The sequence below is a fragment of the Charadrius vociferus genome, unplaced genomic scaffold (genome assembly GCF_000708025.1).
Source record: "Charadrius vociferus isolate BGI_N301 unplaced genomic scaffold, ASM70802v2 scaffold136, whole genome shotgun sequence".
Lineage (NCBI taxonomy): Eukaryota > Metazoa > Chordata > Aves > Charadriiformes > Charadriidae > Charadrius > Charadrius vociferus.
This window is the reverse complement of record NW_009648960.1, coordinates 3,865,033-3,883,817: the sequence shown is the minus strand read 5'-3', so window position 1 is coordinate 3,883,817 and position 18,785 is coordinate 3,865,033. Positions and strand designations below refer to the sequence as shown.

General features: G+C 44.4%; 1 protein-coding gene across 1 annotated transcript in view; it reads left to right on the top strand.

Annotated features, from left to right (window-relative positions):
• Positions 1 to 18,785, top strand: part of UNC80 (unc-80 homolog (C. elegans)) — a 140,700-nt gene that overhangs the window by 112,502 nt on the left and 9,413 nt on the right. Inside the window, 9 exon segments of the mRNA XM_009887601.1 lie at positions 2,705 to 2,905; positions 5,308 to 5,431; positions 7,723 to 7,848; positions 9,724 to 9,847; positions 10,597 to 10,803; positions 12,313 to 12,497; positions 13,390 to 13,555; positions 14,473 to 14,652; positions 16,670 to 16,808. Of these exon segments, the coding sequence (XP_009885903.1) occupies positions 2,705 to 2,905; positions 5,308 to 5,431; positions 7,723 to 7,848; positions 9,724 to 9,847; positions 10,597 to 10,803; positions 12,313 to 12,497; positions 13,390 to 13,555; positions 14,473 to 14,652; positions 16,670 to 16,808 (1,452 nt within the window).

Here is an 18,785-nt window from a genome sequence, read left to right as displayed (position 1 = left end):
GATGAAAGGTGACAGATCCTAGCAATGCATTGAACCAGCTCTGTTCCCGCCCCTGGACCAAGGAAAACCCTCAAAAAGCTCTTCTCCTTTTACATGCATGCTCTGAAAAAAAATGGCAAAGCCACTTAGCTGACAGATTCTGTCACAGTTAGAGATCTTTGGATCCAGGCTGTCTTTGTAGAACACAAAATTGTATTTGATGTTAATTTAGGTCTTGTTTAACAAATGCCGCAAATTCCGTTGGGAAATGTGAGGTTGTTTTTTGTTTGGTTTGTGTGTTTGCATATGAACTGAATGTTGGTGTTACCCTCCTCTGGCAAATGTTTAATAATTTAGGGGGTAATTTCAAACAAGAGATGTCTGTTTCCACAGATGCATGTCATTCTTATGTAGTGCTTGGCTGCAAAAAATCTGAAAACCTGATGGACATGGCTGCTTTTGCAGTGCCACCTTTACACTTTTTCCAAAAGACACAAGCCTCAGAACTCAATACATCTGTTTAGCTGCATTACCAACTCCATGACTTTTAGCAATACAAGTCTGAAATAAAAACTTTAATCTTACATTAGAAACAAAGGTGAAATTCTCAGGACAGATTATGTCCTTGGTTAGACATGTTGGGTTTTTTTTTTAATTCTTTCAATGGGAGTGAGGATCATGTGTCTGATGAATGTACTTTATTTAGTGCAGTAAAGTAAGGGCCTTGCTTCTTTTTACTATCCTAGTTTTACATTTGTATGTAACATAAGAATGCTCCGAGTGTACTACCCAGAAGTATTTGCAGTTTAACAGTAATGTGGGAACTCCATTTCTACATGTTTTTACATTACAGAGTAATTGAATTTAATTGTTCTCAAACTATTTTATGACCCTCTCTTAAAAGACAAGTTTAACAAACTTAAATCCATTTGTACAGGAGGTGTTATTGGTATGTTTTCTGGAAAGATACTTTCTTCTGAGAAGATTTCCATGAAGCAGAGTCACAGCACACAGTAGTAGCTGGCAAATACTGCATTCTTTTTAAGAGAGAAGGTCTTTCATGGGTAAAGGTTACAGCAGTAAAAGTAAGGGTTTGATTTGCAGATGATAACGGGTTGTGCCCTGATTCTCTTATGTCTCCTGCAAGGTGCTGGAAATTACTGTTTTTTTTGTGTCTGAAACCTGATTTGCTTTATTATAGTTAGCCCTAAACAGAAGCAAACATCATTGCGATACTTTCATAAATTCATTTCATAAGTATCAGTGAAACGACTGACAGGATTTAACCACTGTAGGAAAAAAACCTTTTCTAAGTAGAGAGCATATTTACCAGAATGTGATGTGACAGCCGTGGTCTTGGGAGGCTGACAGATGCTATTTCAAAGACTTCAGAAAACAAGATAATATGCTTCAGACAGGATTCATCTCTCCCAGTTTTCGCCATTTAAAAGTGAAATGTTTAGTCTGCAAAAGTTCTAAAGATCTTTCTGGACCCAATGAAAAGGGAGATGCACATCCAATGAGCTGTTTATCCCGGTATTTCAGGAAGATTAGAATTTCCCTGGTTGCTTATTTCTGCATGAACGGAGCTAGAAAATTAACTGAGATTGACAAGTAAAGTTGGATGAAAAGGATATCACACTTTATAATGCATAAGAAAGCTTTCGTATACCATTATGTGCCACTGATATTGTATTATTAGAAAGAAGCATAATTATATGATAATTTAAATTTCACAGTGTTTAAGAATACAGACCTACTCCACAGTAGGCAAAGTAGTTGTAAAAAGTAATAATAAAGAAATACTGGATAAAGAAACACTTTTATAGCACTTTGGGTTAATCTGAGGAATTTGTTGATATTGCTAGGCAGATTTTAAAGAGAATAGAAATATATTCCATTAGTTGAAAGCATTTCAGAAAAGCCCCCACAATATGAATAGGATTGTACTGTAATCATTCACTACAAAGTCTATTGATGTTTCAGTGAGTATACAGGTTTCTATCGCTTTTATTAGTAGATACGGCTTTATTACTTGTTTTTGTCTACTGCAAATATTCAAGTATTTCAGTAGGTCTTTGTCAAACTGCAAGTGTAAGTTAACTGTTGCTGTGGTATTTCACAGTCAATACAGAAAATGCCATCGGCGAGGCCATCTGGGAGCGTTAGAAGAAGCAACAGCAACACAATCTGTAGAGGTGTTAGGAGAAACAAATCAAAGCTGCAGGGAGTAATCATACAACATATATGTTGTGTCATGGGAGGCACATTATTTTTAAAATTTAACACCTGGAAATTGCACAGTGGGACCTCCTAAAGTGCTGACACTGAAAAACAAGAACAAAACCAAAGCAAATCACTCATTAATTGACATGCAGGTGATGCCAGGGCTGTGTTTCACATGCATTTGCAACATTGTAATCTTACTAACAGCTCAGGTACACAAATCTGTGATTCCTGATGTTCCTTTGGTACATTTAATATCAGTGTAAAAATAGTATTTAGACCATTCATGTGTACATAAATATAAACAGCGATTTGAGAAAAAGAATCTTAACACGCCAGGAAATACGGTATCAAGTCTAAGAGTTTACATAGCAGCACATTTGACTTTCGCATCTTTTTCTTTTTACCGTGCTACCGAAGACTTATCTGTTAGTTCATTGGCATGTGTGGAGAAATTCAAGTTGTATTTTATTTTCCTCTTGACAAACCCTGGTTTTAGATTGGCAGAAATCGCACATTCCCTGCTGAAACTGGCACCTTATGACACGCAGACGATGGAAAGCCGAGGTCTCCGGCGCTACATCATGGAGATGCTGCCCATCACTGACTGGACAGCTGAGGCGGTGAGACCTGCCCTTATCCTCATCTTAAAGAGATTGGATCGTATGTTCAATAAAATTCACAAGATGCCTACTTTGAGGTGAGCAGGTATAATGGAAACCCTCTGGGGTCCGTTTCTGATGTTGCAAGCCTTGAAGTCTGGGTATGTCATCTAACTAAAACTGTCATGTTGCAGGGAACTTTTACAACATATCAGAAAATGAACAGATGTTTCTATCTCTGTAAATGTGCATTTATGTTGACATTTTGTTGTGTCTTCTGGTAGCAAGAGAAGAAATGCATTAAGAGCTACAGAGACAACTTCCAGAAATCTCATTTTTCTTTCTCCAAAATACGTCTTCAGATTTGTACTGTCTCACTACCTTCTGTATTTATTTTAGCTGTGAGTTGAGGAGATTAATTTTATTTTTTAATGGAAAGTTAAACTGTAGTAAGAGTAATTCTAGCGTGCCTTCTCATAAAAATGCTGTTATGTTCCCTGTAAAGATAAAAACAGTCTGGAGGTATGCAGTAGCTTCTGAATGCTCCTTAGTAGAGGGAGCAGACAGAACTGCATCAATTGCATCTAGTCAATGGCTAGTGAAAGCCTGGCGCATCACATAGCAGCATTATAGCACAGGCTTTGGCGCATTCAAGAAGTATTCAATATGGAGCATTCCCACCTCAGGGGAAGTGATACAAAACCATTATGGGTAGTGTAAAATCTCCCAACCCTGCAGATTTTCCAGTGATCTGAGTAAAAAGAGTCATTGGTCTCAGTCACCTGCATGGGCATATGTCCTCACCTGCTTGAACTGAACTTTGTTGGCAGTCTCAGCTGAGAAGCCAAATGATGTTAGAGAACATCAGAATTTAGGACTCAGACACAAAACTTTAGGTCCCAGTGGGAATGATATGTACCCAACAAAGATGGAGGGAGGTGATCTCTTTTTTGGCATCGCTACTTATCACTTTCCTTTGGCTAACAATCTACTTTAAGAAACTCCTGCCCTTGTACGGAATTTAGAGGCAGAAATTTTGATGCTTTCTCCTTCCTGTTGGTTTGATTCTTTGCCATGTCTTGCCTGCTTCTCGCTCATTCTTTCTTTTCTCGCTCATACTTTCTTCTGCCTCAAAGGCAGCTTAGGGGTCTTCCTGTTCCTGAAGATCTTTCCTCTTTGTGTAAGCTGAATGAATGTTCGTCGGTTAAAATTCTCTTCATATCCTCTCTGTCTGTGCCTATACCTATGCCTGGCTGAAACTGCTCTTCTGTACACAAAGGGATAGAGACAGCAAAGCCACTGGACCAAATGCAGCAACTACATTTAATTGTCATTGGGCCAAGAAGCCTCTTAGAGATGGGGCTGGGTGCCAGACCCCAGGAGCCATCCACTGCGGTATTCACACCAGAATCATTCTGCCTCCTGTGGGCACCCTGCTCCAAAACCAGTGCCCGATGGTAGTAGTATATATGTAATAACAAGAACAAACTACTATTCTGGAGATTTAGGAACAGCGGATGCTGAAAGATAAGATATATGTTGGTCTGCATAAGAACTTACATAGGGAACACTTGATTGCCCGTGTGTCTCTAAGAAGTTCACTGAGGAATTTGACTAGGGTATTGTTTACTCTTGAGCTAACAAGTTACACAAGCCTTGTCTTTCTGTCCCAATAAGTGCATGGTCTGGTGTTGGTTTGAGAACTACACTTGCTCCCAAGAGTCAGGCCCTGAGATGAAGGGTGTGAACCACTTTGATGTTACCTATGCTGTGTCTGCTTATGATTAGGAAGGACTCCATTCAGCATCTGCCACGAGACCTAAAAGCTGTTTTGGTGAAAAAAGCAAAATGTCAGGGAAGAAATGATGCTGGAATGAAGGACTTTGGTGCTGGTAGGGAATGAATCGGCTCTGCTGCACAGGTTGAGGAAGGTAAAGATTGTACTGCTGGGTCAGTTTAAATTTGGGGCAGACTCTGTCTGGGAGTTAATCTGGCAGAGCAGACTAGACTTGGCTTACAGGGGGCACTCACAGCTGGTGGGGTTTGTTCCCTTCCATGAGTACATCCACAAGCTACAAGAGATGGAGGAGTCGCTCTTGGTTGGGAGCATGGCACAGCAAACCTTTTCCCTCACACAGGCACACCCGAGACAGCCATGCGGTGGCTCCCTTTCCTTCACCATCTGTCGGAGGGAAGCGTCAGGGAGTGAAACACAGCTCATCCGCCACTGCTGTTTCGAGGGGGTTTGTGTCGCTGGTGCAGACCCCTCTGCTACGTTTCTCGTCTCTCTCAAATGCCCAGTGTGCTCTGTGGCTCTGTGCTTCCCTGAGCTGCGTGGGTAAAACCTTTTCTCTGTTGCGCACTTTGTGCTCATCTTGGACGTCGTCACTGTCTGAAACGTTTCCTCTGTGGGCGTCAGTGTGTGTCGGTCGCCGTGTTTGCGAGCGTCTGGTGGGGGGCAGGAGGCCCGCGGCTAACGGCACCTACTGTTGTATTGCAGGCGCCAGGTTGAGTGGGAGCCTGCCAGCAATTTGATTGAAGGGGTTTGTTTGACACTTCAGAGGCAGCCAATCATATCCTTCCTGCCTCACCTTAGGTCTCTGATCAATGTGTGTGTCAATCTGGTGAGTAGCTGAGCGGCAACCCCGTGAACCTTTGCTAAACCTCCCCCTGCTGTTGACTTCTCTGGACTGAAGATGACAGTTCATTCCCATTCCTGTCATTTTACCTGTCCCCCTTACCCCTCGCAAGGGGACTTCGCAAGTGACACTAGAGATAGCAAGGTTCATTTTTGAAGTGGTGCATGGGGAGATACAGTGACCAGTAGCGGTGGTCAAGCGATTTATTTCCGTTGCTTCCCACGCACCACTTTGAAGATCCACCTTTGCCAGATTGAGCTGAGAGTTGAGGGCTGCAAGTTGGAGAGTGGGGTGGTGGAGACTGCACACACCTGGTAGAGATGGGGAGAGGGTGGCACTGGGGATACCTACCGTCTCCAGTGGGGAAGAACCTTGATTGCTCTGTCAGAGGCCATCAGGTGTTGGCTAGTTAGAAGGGTTTTACATGGGTGGATTCACTCCACTGTTTGCAATGTCCCTGGCTTGATCTAGAACAGGTTTGCACTGTACAATGTTCAGATCCCACTCTTAGTAGACTTTATGCTCCCAAGTGTGTTACAACAGAGAGATGATATAGACCGAGGCTGTCTGGTCATTCAGTGACAGATTGTAGTGTTTCTGCAGCTGTTACATTGGGAGAAAACCCTCAATTTGATAGCAGTGTAACTCCAGCCACTTGGACAAACATGTATGCTTACATTCCATGTGAAAAAAATACAAATAAAGGGGGAAGGGCTGTGCTAGCATTTTTATTGTTATTGGGTTTTATAACATTTTCTTCTTAGAACGTAAATGTTGTAACTTTTTCTAGCAGTAACAGAAAACCTCCCAGGGTTTGCCAGTCCTCTGAGGAGCTTTAAAAACAATGATCATCAGTTAAAATGTAAGATCAATTTTTGCTAGTCTCCTGTCCTTCAAGTCCATACAGCACTCATCACTGCAAGGACAGGGATGTTCCAACCTGCCAGAGCCTGTAAGACTCTTCCCTTGTTCAAGCAGAAGTAGCTGCTTGGAGGGACCACAAATCTGGGCTCTCAGACTACTTAGGGCTGCTACATGGGGAAGTTGCTACAGAGTTAGGTCAAATACAAGTTGAGAATGGACTTGCAGTTGGGCAAGCAGTCATGGCAGAGTGAGTCACACCAGCAAGCTCTCCAAAGGGCCTGCATTAAGAATTAGCCAGTGCTCTAAAAATAGCAGAAAGCTCCACAGTGCTGAAGTGCAGTCATCGTGCTTGCATTCAGCTGGCTGGGAACATCAGGGAGAGCTACCAGGAAAAGATGTACTCTTAGTGTTCAGAGTATTTTACCTTTAGCTGTCAGAAGTATGGCCACTGTGAGCTGTGGGAGCACCCCTGACTGCATGCTGTATCATGTGTAGACCAGTTGCGTCATGAAGCCCAAAAAGAGATCAGAGAGGAAGGTGGGGAAATGTCTAAATGATAATCCATGGTGATATAAAGAAAGGGCTCTGCCTTTTCTCCTTCTAAATTGTCCTTTGGTTTTTCTGGCAGAAAACTGGTTACTGCCTTTCTCCCTAGGCTGAATTTTGAAAAAATAGAATGTATTCATTTCCCCTAAGCACAGGCGTCTGCCAGGTAGCTTCTTCCTGTTCCTGTCATCTAGATGTGTCTAGTCATGGAGAGAAACAGGCATATGCAGGCCTGTGATTTAATTCCTCCTGAGGGATTCATCCAAAATGGTTCAAATAACTCTCCCCCAGAAGTGCTATTTTCTTGTGCTGATATTTCAATAAGTTCCTCTGCTTCAGATATCTGGGGTCAGGCGAGATGAATCATCCTTGGAGTTCCTCAGAACAGACTGTGTTTGAGAGGAATCTGAACATTGTACAAAACCTGGCTTGGGTCAGACTTCGGACATTATTTTTCAAGTAGAACAGCAAGAGAAGGGAAAAGATGTCCAGTTTCAATGCAGACTTTTTGCTTTGATGACATATTTTTATTTGTTACAGTCATTCCATGACATATCCTCCAACTCTAACTGTTCCACCAGTCCAGTGCTGGTCATTCAGGGCTGCTACTGGGTACATTTATAAATGTACCAGTTTACCTGTGCACTCCTCCCATCCTTGCTGGTTCCCTCTTCTCCCCTCCCTTTCCCTGCTAGAACTCCTTCTCTCCTCACTGGCCCCAGCTCCACTGGGGGGGCTGGTTCTCCTAGAGCCACCCTAACTCGGTGCTCGATGGAAGGCCCCTCCATTTCACTGACGTTGGAGGATATGGCATGGATGAAACTGCAAGTAGTCAGCTGTGGTGATGTGCTCTGTTTGTATTGCAGGTGATGGGAGTGGTAGGACCCTCCAGTGTGGCTGACGGATTACCCCTTCTTCATCTCAGCCCTTATCTCTCGCCACCTCTGCCCTTCAGCACAGCTGTTGTCCGGCTTGTAGCATTGCAGATACAGGTGTGTCTGCCCTGGCCTGTGGCCAGGCCTGTTATAGCTTCTGGTTGAGACACCAACTCATCGGTGCTCTGTTTTCTTTCTGCAAAAGCTGGGCAAAAACTGTGGAACATACACCAAAAATGAAAGAGAAGCAACATGTAAATTCTCCCTTCATTTTGAAGGCTTGAACTGAGCTCAAAACTCACCTGTTGTGGCCAAGTCCACAGCAAGCATCCATCAGCTTAACACTGCCATTGAAGTCCAGGGAGTTCGGCTGATAGATGCTGTTTAAGGCTCTGACAACACGTTAGGATTCTCTGCAGGATCTAAGGAGTTATCATAAGTCTCCTGCCACGGGGAGATGGGCCCCGGCCTGGGTCATGTCCAGGCAACCCTACCTCTTTTCCAGTGGGACCACGTGTGTAACTGAGAGTGGAGTTTGTGCTCTTCTGCTCTTATCTGAGCTGGTCACACAGCGTGCCAGCTCAAAAAAGCAGGGCAACTTGGCTTTTCAGCTGCTGACTCAATAGCATCCATGTTGTCCAGGATAAAAAAAAGCCCATCCTGGACTTTTTGGAGAATTCATCACTATTCCTTTCTCATAGCAGTGCCATAACTATTACAGAGTCTTTCTGCCTCTGTGTCCCTTTCCCTCCCCGCTGGCATGAAATCAGACAGAATGGTGACTGATGATGGGACAATTTTCCTAATCTAGCTCCAACTTGCATTTTTAAATATGCATTGGCCCATCCAGTTGAATACTTCAGCAGGTATTTCTGAGCAGTGGGGCAGCTTGGGAAGGAGGGCTTATAGGGACCAAAACACAGTGCTGTCCCTCAGAGTGTGAGGCACAAAAGGACTTTTTGGTACCAACTGACACAGAAAGAGGACAGATTTCTTCCAGCTCTGAGGTAATGGTTCTTTAATCAAAAACAACAAAAAAAGGAGACCACAATCACCTTCTCCAAAATCTTTTCTCTTTTTTAAAACCAAATACCAAATTAATCATTTTTTTTTTTATTGGAAGTTTTTACTTTTATTGTCCTCTGCTCCCTGTTCACTGATTCTTTTCATGGGCTTTAAATGTAATGAAAACCAAACATGTCAGAAAAACACATGAGAAGTCATATTCCTAATACTTTCAGCAGGATATGAAACAGAAGTATTTCACACCCCATCAGAAAACATCTTCTCCTGGCATTTCTCAGCCCAGAGCTGCAAGCTTGGGGGGTTGCAAGGTTCAGTTGCATTTCACAACTAAGTCTGTCGCAACTGGGAAGTTGTAAATGAGCAGACTTCTAGTGGCAGTCATTTGTATTACATCCTCTAAAGATGAAAGACCTTTCAATTTAGGCTTGACTATCCGTAAAGAAGTAAATGTGCATTTGTTTATTTTTCAGGAGTTCATTCTTTGCGTTAGGAAGGATGATAGGGCAGCACAAAGTAAGGCAGAACAAAAAATGTGTTCGGGAATAACCTCCATGTTCAGACAGCAGAATATTTAGATAATTTCATTTGTGCAATTTCCTCTGTTCATTTTTTTTATTCCCCATAGTCTGGGTCAGACCCTGATGCCATCCACAGAAATGCAGAGTTTAGGACTAATGTTCAGCTGACTCCTGTGAGATACATCTGATTTTCTTAATGATATCTACGAGTTAGGAATCTGGGCTTCTTACCTCTTGGCTATGACAAGAGCAGGTGACACCTATGTTATTCTGTGAATTCCTTTTACTCCCGACTAAGTGGTCTCGGGGCTTCTAATTCAATCAGGACATCAATGCTGGTGTTGTACTGTGTAAACAGGATGCCCAGGGGATCGTCATTCCCTGCAGTAACTTGTGTGCGTGATCTGCTGATGAAATCGTTTAATCCTTTCTTATTATTACTGCACAGGCTTTGAAAGAAGATTTCCCCTTAAGCCATGTCGTCTCCCCATTCACCAATCAGGAAAGAAGGGAAGGAATGCTTTTAAACCTACTGATTCCATTTGTGCTCACAGTAGGATCTGGAAGCAAAGGTCTGACTAATTTAACAAAAAGAATTTTCCCCCCCCTTTTCTGACAACCGATGTTTGCACTTTCCCTGCTCTCTGTTGATTTTTTATTTTTATCTTTTAATTTGGTTTTCTGTCACTGGCCGTGTGTCAGCTAAGTGCCCTTTGAGTCTGAGACTGAAAAGAGCCCCACAGGGAGACGTTGTTGTTGTTGTTGTTGTTTCTTCTCTTTGTTTCAGCTGTGCCGTGGTTCTTGAGTCAGGTCTTACACAGATGTGCTCCTTCTTTTGAAACTGGAGTGCAGGGCAAGACAAATCTGCTGTAGCAGAAGCCACAGAGGGGAGCAGAGGTCACAGAAATTGTGTGCCCCTGTGGATCACAGTCTGCCCAATTCATGCCACTTGTCTGGCACAAGTCCTGCTCCTTGCTTTCTTCTACAGAGGGTGATCACTGGTAAATCCCTAAACGAAAGCAAAGAGTAAAGGGAGAGGGGAATGTCAAAAAGAAATGAGATTATGAGACTCCTGAAAGGGACATTTCTTCGTGCTGTGTAGCTCTGTGTTCGTGTGTGTTTGTGTTGGTGCTAAAATAAACTTTGCCTTTGCTTGCAGGAGGAGAAGCAGCATAACGAGGTGTGGGGGACAGAGTTTTGGCTTAGGGGACATTTGAGATTGCATCCCATTTTGGAACTGAACAGGGTCTGGATCTTTTGGATGTCTTTGATGGAATGTAGCCTGATCTTTCTCTCTCTCTCCCCTCCCAATGCATCTCAGACAGCCCCTGGCTGGAGCAGCCTGAGGTCCTGCTGCTGCTCCAGACTGTTATCAATATCCTCCTGCCACCTCGTATCATCAGCACTTCCCGCAGCAAGAATTTTATGCTGGAGAGCTCTCCTGCCCATTGCTCCACCCCAGGGGACGCGGGGAAGGATCTGCGGCGGGAAGGGCTTGCAGAGTCCACCAGCCAGGCTGCCTACCTGGGTGAGTGATGGCTTCTGCTGATCACTGAGAAGAGACAGAGATAAAATGGAGCGTTCGAGACTGTAGATAGCACCAAAGAAAGCCATCTCCAGCAGGAGTTAATTGAGCTCTTTAGAGCTACTGTAGGTCTTGTCCTGAACAAAGGGGCCAGGCCAGAGCATGAAACCAGGAGCGTCTCTGGAATGTATTGCAACATGAACGGTATCTGCACTGCAGCTGGTGGAGATTGCAGCACAGGTAGAAGTCACTCGGTTTTCATGCTGCCAGGATATAGCAGTGAACCCACAAAAGGCAAGTCAGACTGCCCATCAACCCCTAATATCATAGCGTAACTGGCCCTTGGCTAGCTAGGGTGCAATGTGACGCAGACTGTCTGCCTGCTGGCCCTGTGCACACACGGTCCTTACTCACTGGTATTCCCTCTGCTCACTGTATGCTGCTGCGAGGGTAGTACTATATTTTCTCACACAGGTGAAAGGAAAGGAAAAATAACCAAACCAGAGAGGAAGCAGCAGTGCAGATTATCAGGACTATACGGGGAGAGTTTTGTCTCAAGTCTTTCACCCCTTCAAACAGCTTCTCTGTTTCTGATTTTGTAATGGCATTTACCCAAAGACTTATATTCAGATCTTTGTTAACCTATATCTGAGGTATGGGGTAACACTGCTGAAAAAAATGGCAATTCACCACTGATTTAGCCCCCCACCTCCCATCCCAACAAGCTTGGATACAAATGTGTGACGGCTGAGACGTCTTGACCATCCAGTCAAGAATGACGGAGTAGTCAACCTTCCCCCAGGCCTCCGTTTGTTCCAGACCACAGGAGCATGGAAAGGGGGAGATTCCTTGTCTCTCCTGCGAGCTAACTGTTGGTCACAGCCCACTTTTACATAAGGCGTTGTTTTGAACCTCAGCACTGTTCATCCCCATTTGTAAAGCAGTGCTCTTGTGAATTATGGCCCTTGGCTTACTGGACTGTATTTTTGTTTAGGTTACAGTATGGCTGTGACTCATGCAGCTGCACTGCTAGAAAGGTTCTTTTCATTACACCATAAATAACCTCGAGGTTATTGTGCTCACAGGGTGACTCTTTGTGTGGATAAGTTTGATCAAGATTTTTGAGGTTGTCTGATCATCCAGATTCCCCCCCTGGGCTACTTTCAAAATATCTGAATTCCAGGAAGACAAAAGAACTCTGCAGGGAGGGAGAGGGGAAGTTTGAGCAAGAAAATATAGAGCAATTTAGGTGTGAAATAGGAAAATTTCTTTGGAATAGGACTCGCAGTCCTGATCCTGAGGCCTTTATTATAAGAAGGTTGCCCTCCTTCCCTGCAGCATTTGGAGACTGATAGAAAAGACAGTTGTGACTCTTAGGTGTGTGGGTATGCATGTGCACGTGCATGTGTAGGTTTGTGCCCACCGTCACCCGCCCCGCGCCTCCCTCAATGCTTGCAAGGGACACTGATAACCTCTCTGACTGCCCGTTTGCTGGTGTGTGTTCCCCTGTAGCCCTGAAGGTGATCCTTGTTTGCTTTGAACGCCAACTGGACAGCCAGTGGTACTGGCTGAGCCTGCAAGTCAAAGAGATGGCACTGCGGAAGGTGGGAGGGCTGGCCCTGTGGGATTTCCTCGACTTTATCGTACGAACACGGATCCCTATCTTTGTGCTCCTTCGACCCTTCATCCAGTGCAAGGTAACAGTTGCTTTGGCTCCTGCTAGATCCCTCACTGAGGGCAAGATATCCTTTATTGCCCTGCTGAGAACAGAGAAACGGCACTCCTGGAAGAACTGGGTGTTTATACAGGGAGTGACTTTTCAGAAGTTAGTAGGCCTGTGAACCCTTTGAAACTAAATCACAAGACTTTTTCCTAGACAACACTAAAGGGTATGTCAATCATACAGGAGCTCTCATCCACAAAGCCATGGAATATAGCTAGTCTTAGTTCCCCTGGATGGGAAAGTGCTATCAGGCTTGACCGAGAGGGTTTGCATGTGGACTTAGTTTTGCAACAAAGACACTCAAAGCACTTGGAAGTAGTGTGGATGCTCTGAACCTAGGAGAGGGTTGGCAGAAATCTTCCAGAAGTCTCTTCCACACAGAGCTGCGCAATACAGCTAACAGTCAGGAAGGACCACTCCACTTTACATTTTTTGGGTGAAGGTTCTGACAGAGCTTTTGTGGATGGACAGCTGCTAGGCTGTGGCAGCCAGGGCTTAAACTAATCCCAGCTCTTCCCTGCCTACCAGGTTGACTAGCACATGCTACTCCACCTTATTTAGCCTACTGTGTCTCACCACTTGGACAGACTAAATCATCTTGGAGGAAAGAGCTGTCTCAAGTCTGAGGGCAGCGCTTAGCGTAAGGAAGCCCTCATCCCCATGTACCAATGTAAGTGACATTTTGATATCTGTTCAGTCAAATATGAGGTCGTCCCTGAAAGACAGGTGGAAACCTCATAGCTGGAGTCAAAACTTCGTGCCTACAAAGAGGACAGTCTGCTGGCTGCAGGCTCGTGCTAGTCTGGAGACCAGTCCCAGTCCCTGGGCATCATTTCCTGCGCTGCTAACATTTCCCAATTTTGCAGCTGCTGGCCCAACCAGCTGAGAACCACGAGGAGCTGACTGCCCGACAGCACATTGCCGACCAGCTGGAGAGACGGTTCATACCACGCCCCCTCTGCAAGAGCTCCCTCATTGCTGAATTCAACAACGAGCTGAAGATCCTGAAGGAGGCAGTGCACAGCGGGTCTGGTAAGGAGGAGAGGGGAGCGCTAAGGGCCATCAGCCCAATCTGGCCAGCTGGCTCACCCATAAATTAACTTGTGAGGCAGACCTACCCGCTGTCTAGGAGCGGGATGGGGTAATCCACTCACACCCTGACAGCCTGCCCCTGCATCAGGCCCTATGCCTAGCCCAGCCTTGCCACTGGACAGCCAACAGAAGTCCAGGTTAGTTGTGAAATGCACCTTGGTTTGCCCATTTTTTCCCTCCTAAGTCTGTGTCCCATTTCCCCAGCAGCCGCCTCTCGCTCTCACAGCTGGTTTGGGCAGCCCCAACACACAACAGAGCAAGCCCCTACCTACATCTCTCTGAAACTGAAGCTGCTTGTGTAGAAATGTTGATCTGTTTGTCAGCAACAGATCTGTCTCCTCCTTTGTCCTCTTGGTCTCCTTTTGATTTTCTCTGCTGTTACCAGCGAGGTCCAGACCAGCGTCCCCAAGCTCGTGGTGCACTGAATTCTCTCTTGCATGAGGGGACACTTTTCTCCTCCAACAGTCACCCTTGTTGCCACGAGATGGCAGCCACTGCTTACACACACCAAGAGCTTTTATATGCTTTGTTCTTAAGAAAGGAAAACAAATTGAAAAGAAAATACCCCGGCCTTTTTCTTCCTTGGTAATAATTTGCCTTGTTCCTAAATGTTGAAGTTGATCTTGAAAATATGACACTAAGGTTGAGGGAGAAAACCAGATCGCATAAGAAAAACAGACGGAGATTTTGGGAAGATGAGGTGAGCCAGGGCAGATGTGTTTGCTTTAGCACCTCTGCCAAACCCTGCACCACTAGTCCGGGCAGAATCAGGTGCCCGACGTGACAGGAATGCTTGGCTGGTTGTTGACTTCCAGTGGCATCACTGACTTGGGTTTGGTTTTCCCACTCTTGTGCAGCTTACCAAGGGAAGACATCTGTCAGCACCGTGGGCACCTCCACCTCCGCTTACCGCCTGAGCCTGGCCACCATGTCCCGCTCCAACACTGGCACTGGCACGGTCTGGGAGCAGGACAGCGAGCCTTCCCAGCAGGCCTCGCAGGACACGCTGAGCCGCACAGATGAGGAGGATGAAGAAAGTACGTGGCAACTGATGCGAGCTAAGCCCCCAACAATTAAGAAGTTTTCCTGATGCTCCAGAGGATGACTGGGAGGGGAAGACAGTTGTCCCTGTCCTTGTGTGAACAAAAGGCTGATAGGGGCGTGAGGCTATGGAACTGCTGCGGTTGCTGCACAGCTCATGGTGTTAAAGCTTGGGTCGTTACATTCCCTCCTCATTCCCTCTGGAGCTCTGGGTAGGGAAAAGGGAGGGCACAGGCAGACCATTAGTGTATGAGACCTGGGCTGACATGCAATCCTCACAGTGCTGACAAGGCATTTGGCAATTAGTCCTCTCTTTGACCTTCGTCATGACGGTCGGCAGGGGCTGTGGCTGGCTCTGTAGTTGGGATCCTGTTCCTGCAGGATCTTAGTACTTCCTGCTCATTACTTTTGTCCAGATGCTCTGACGTGGAATATGTTGTTTTTGTTGTGCATGGGATCCAGCTGTGGCTCTCTGCAGGGTGGAATGTCTGTGTGCTTGTGTCACTCGATTAACAAAGAGGAAATTAAGCCTTAAACCTACTGACAACAAAAGCTTGATCTCCCTTTTGGGCAGCTGGCAGGTTCTGGGGTTGCCAGGCTTTCTGGTGCCGGTTTTGAAGGAATGGGATGGTGAATCTATTGGGGACTACTAATTTGCAATGACCTGAATGTTGCTTTGTCATTTCAGCTGAGTTTCATGTTATTCTTGGAATTTTGCCTTCTCTTTGCGTTTGAGCTGTCCATCTGCTTCTGAGTTGTCCATCGCTGAAAGCCAGGGTAGAAAACTCTGCTCAGGTGTCATCAGGCTTGGGCTTCCCCCTGCTTTAGCAGGGACATTGTCTTCTGGTGCTGCAACAGTTGGTTGCCTCAGTGCCTCAATGCCTGAAACTCAGGCGCTTCACTTCTGTATTTGAGGACTGCTGACTATTCCCCAAAGACGTTAAAAAAAGGGGGTGAAAAACAGGCTTAAAAGAAGGGCCCGTGCAGTTATGGCAGAATTGCCTTTTGGGAAAGAACAGTTAGCTTGAAACTGTCGAGGCTCAGCCCAACTTTATTTCAGTTGGGTTCATCACCGAACGTTGCACAACCCCCCCAGTATTGTGCTGCTGATACATTGCTCGGATACTCACTGTGGCAAACTCTGGTTTCAGCCTCAGACTAATTATGAGCCACTGTGTGGAATGATGAGTGCAATCTTCCTATCTGCTTGCGGCAGTATTACTTCAGCCCTGCCTTGGCTTAATGCTGCCATAAAATATTTCAGTATATCAAAATTGGAAAAGGTCAAAAAGAAGAGAGAAAATGACACAAAACTTCCCCTTTGTTTTATCTGTTTATTTGTAATTACAAGTTGTTGTGGTAAAAACCACAACAGAGTAATTTCTTTCCAGGTACTTTATATCATTTTAAACAGTACCGATAAAATTTCAAGCAGTCCTGATCATAATCCAACTGTCTGCATAATTCAGTTGCAGTAAGATGTATTTGAGTCAATTTATCCCATTTTTTTTGGTGACATCTTAAAATGCACGTCCCAAAAGGTGTTAAAAGGTGTCAGTTCTGCATTTTGCTGTTAGGTATCATATCTTTTGTAACAGTGCTGTGCTATATTGTGGCAGCAGTTTATTTCACTCCAGCAAAATGTCCAGTTACAACTTTTATGCCAGAAAACACTGTATATTAACAAACAATTTATTAATTACAGGGATTAAGCCCTAGTGGAAGCTTAATTCCCCAAACACATTTTCCTGAGAGCTATACAAACTGAAAGCATACATCAATCCCTGTCGCATGTGTGCTGGGTTCCTCATTCCGCAGCATTTTAAGCGTATGTCTTTCTGAACTATGACTGCAAAATCTAGTGGAAGTATTCAAATTTGCAGGCTTGGGGTCTTGGTAAGTAAATGCTGGGTGCACCTTTGGCACCCTGCTAACTCTTGACAACTGTAAGTATGTAGGTGGGGTTCAGGGTGGTTGTTTCCTCTCCTTTCTTGTTTTTTTCTTTCTTTCTAGATGATTCCGTGAGCATGCCCAGTGTGGTAAGTGAACAAGAAGCATACCTTATGGGTGCCATTGGGAGGAGGCGGTTCTCCAGCCATCTCTCCAGCGTGTCTGCACCTCAGGCTGAGGTGGGCATGTTACCCAGCCAAAGGTAACAACATGGGCTTTTCGCCTTTCCCATTGTATTCATGAGAGCAGAAATGGCGCAGGTATACTATGTGTAAGAGACGTGGGATAGTAGAATCAGCACCAGCATAGTGATGCTAGATTTATTAATCCTGAAATAGTGTTGGACCAAGGGTGCAGGGTTGGAAATAATGATTCTCCAGGATGACCTGTGTTGTGTAAGGACCATAAGAACAAGATGTCATCTGTAGAAACCTTCCTCTTAAACAGTTTTAGAAACCCTTAGCACTATTATTTTCCTCTGCTACTACCATGGATACAAAAGAAAACACATGATTTGGGGGTTATGCATTGAACCAGGGGACCATACACAATCTGTGAAGGGAGTGGGGAGGAATCCTGAGAAGCTGGGAAAGGAGGCAGAGGCATCCTGTTTGATTTATTTCGTTTTCTTCCATGCAGCCTTTGTCCTTCCTCGAACAGTAACTAGCTCATCACAGAAACTGGATGTCAGGCTCAAAGATGGGATTTAATACTGTTTAAAATCAGAAATATACTTGTTGATAGAAATAACTTTGAATGCCTTATTCCTGGTTAACATGGAGTAGTGAGAAAGAGATTGGAGTTTGGGAAATGTACATCTTTAGAAGATGCAGAGAGAAGTTTTGCATTTAAATGTGATTTTTTTTTTAAGTAGGCAATGTTTATTGTTTTATTTGTCTGCAACATAGTTATCCAAGGATATCTGACAACGGACAGATTAATTTATGTTATTACCTCTGAACCTTTAAAGATTAATTCTACAGTATCTCTTGACTGGCCTTGGAAAAATCAAAATTGTTCCCTCCCCAGTCTTGCTTGGAATTAAAGAAATAACCTTGATACATGAAGGAAAAGTAACAGCTGTGGCACATGCCAGCAGAGATAGAAGTGATTTACAAGACAGAAGTTACACAGATTTTATCTGGGAGTTTTCACAAAAGGACTTACAGGAACCCATTTGACTTTTGAACTCAATTGATTCAGTCCCTTTGTTTCTTGAAAAATTAATATGCAAGACTGCATTTTCCCCAATCTTTCACTACCATCTTCAATGCATAAACTTCATAAGTCATAGTTGACTGATAGCAATATTTTCTTTGTGCAATCCCAAGTCATCGTGATGCTGAGAAAAAAGACTTTAATTACAACAGAGCTTTGCTCTCTACTTTTTTAAGTACACGGTACACAAGGAGAATCGCTTTTCATCTGTGTAGAGAAAGTACACGCTCAGCAAGCATAATCATAGGCCACAACGTCGTGCCCTTTTTAGTTATGGAAGGTCTCTGGGCTTTCAGATTGCCTCACAAATGTAAACTAATTAATGTTAAGTAATATTATTATTGCTTTCCTGCTGGTAACCCAGCAGACTGCTTTCTTTCTTTCTTTCATGTTTTTCCTACGGGCTGAGAAGGCTGCTCCTGCCTGAATGGCTGAAGTGTAGAAAAGCAATGTGATTGTGTACTCATTTGCCAGGATCCACGCCAGCTGTTTACTTACAGTTTCATTGCACTACGAGACCTTGTTTTCCAGATGTTAGTCCTTAGATTTGTACCAGAAGGAGAGTGGTCTATAGCTCATGGGAGACAGATCAGCCCTCCCTCAGGAAGAACTGGCTCACGGGGAAGGGGGAAGAAAAAAGCTTTCTGTGAAGCTGGAAGTAAATAGAACTGAAATAAATGAAAATGCTGCAGGAAAATGGCTTTGAAAACACTTCCCTGCCCTTATTTTGTGTGGAAACACATGCTTCCGAACTTCTCAGCTCCCTGACTCACAGCAGAGATGCAGAAGTCTCCATGCAGTGTAAATTCCCTCTAAAGACTGCTCCTGTTATCAGATGTTCTTTCAGCTCCTCTGAGTCATATATGTGCTGTTGAGCGTGCGAGACCAATTAATGTTACCGTCCTTTTTTTTTTTACTTTTTTTATTCCGTTGATATTTTTTTCCCTTGAAAACAGAGACA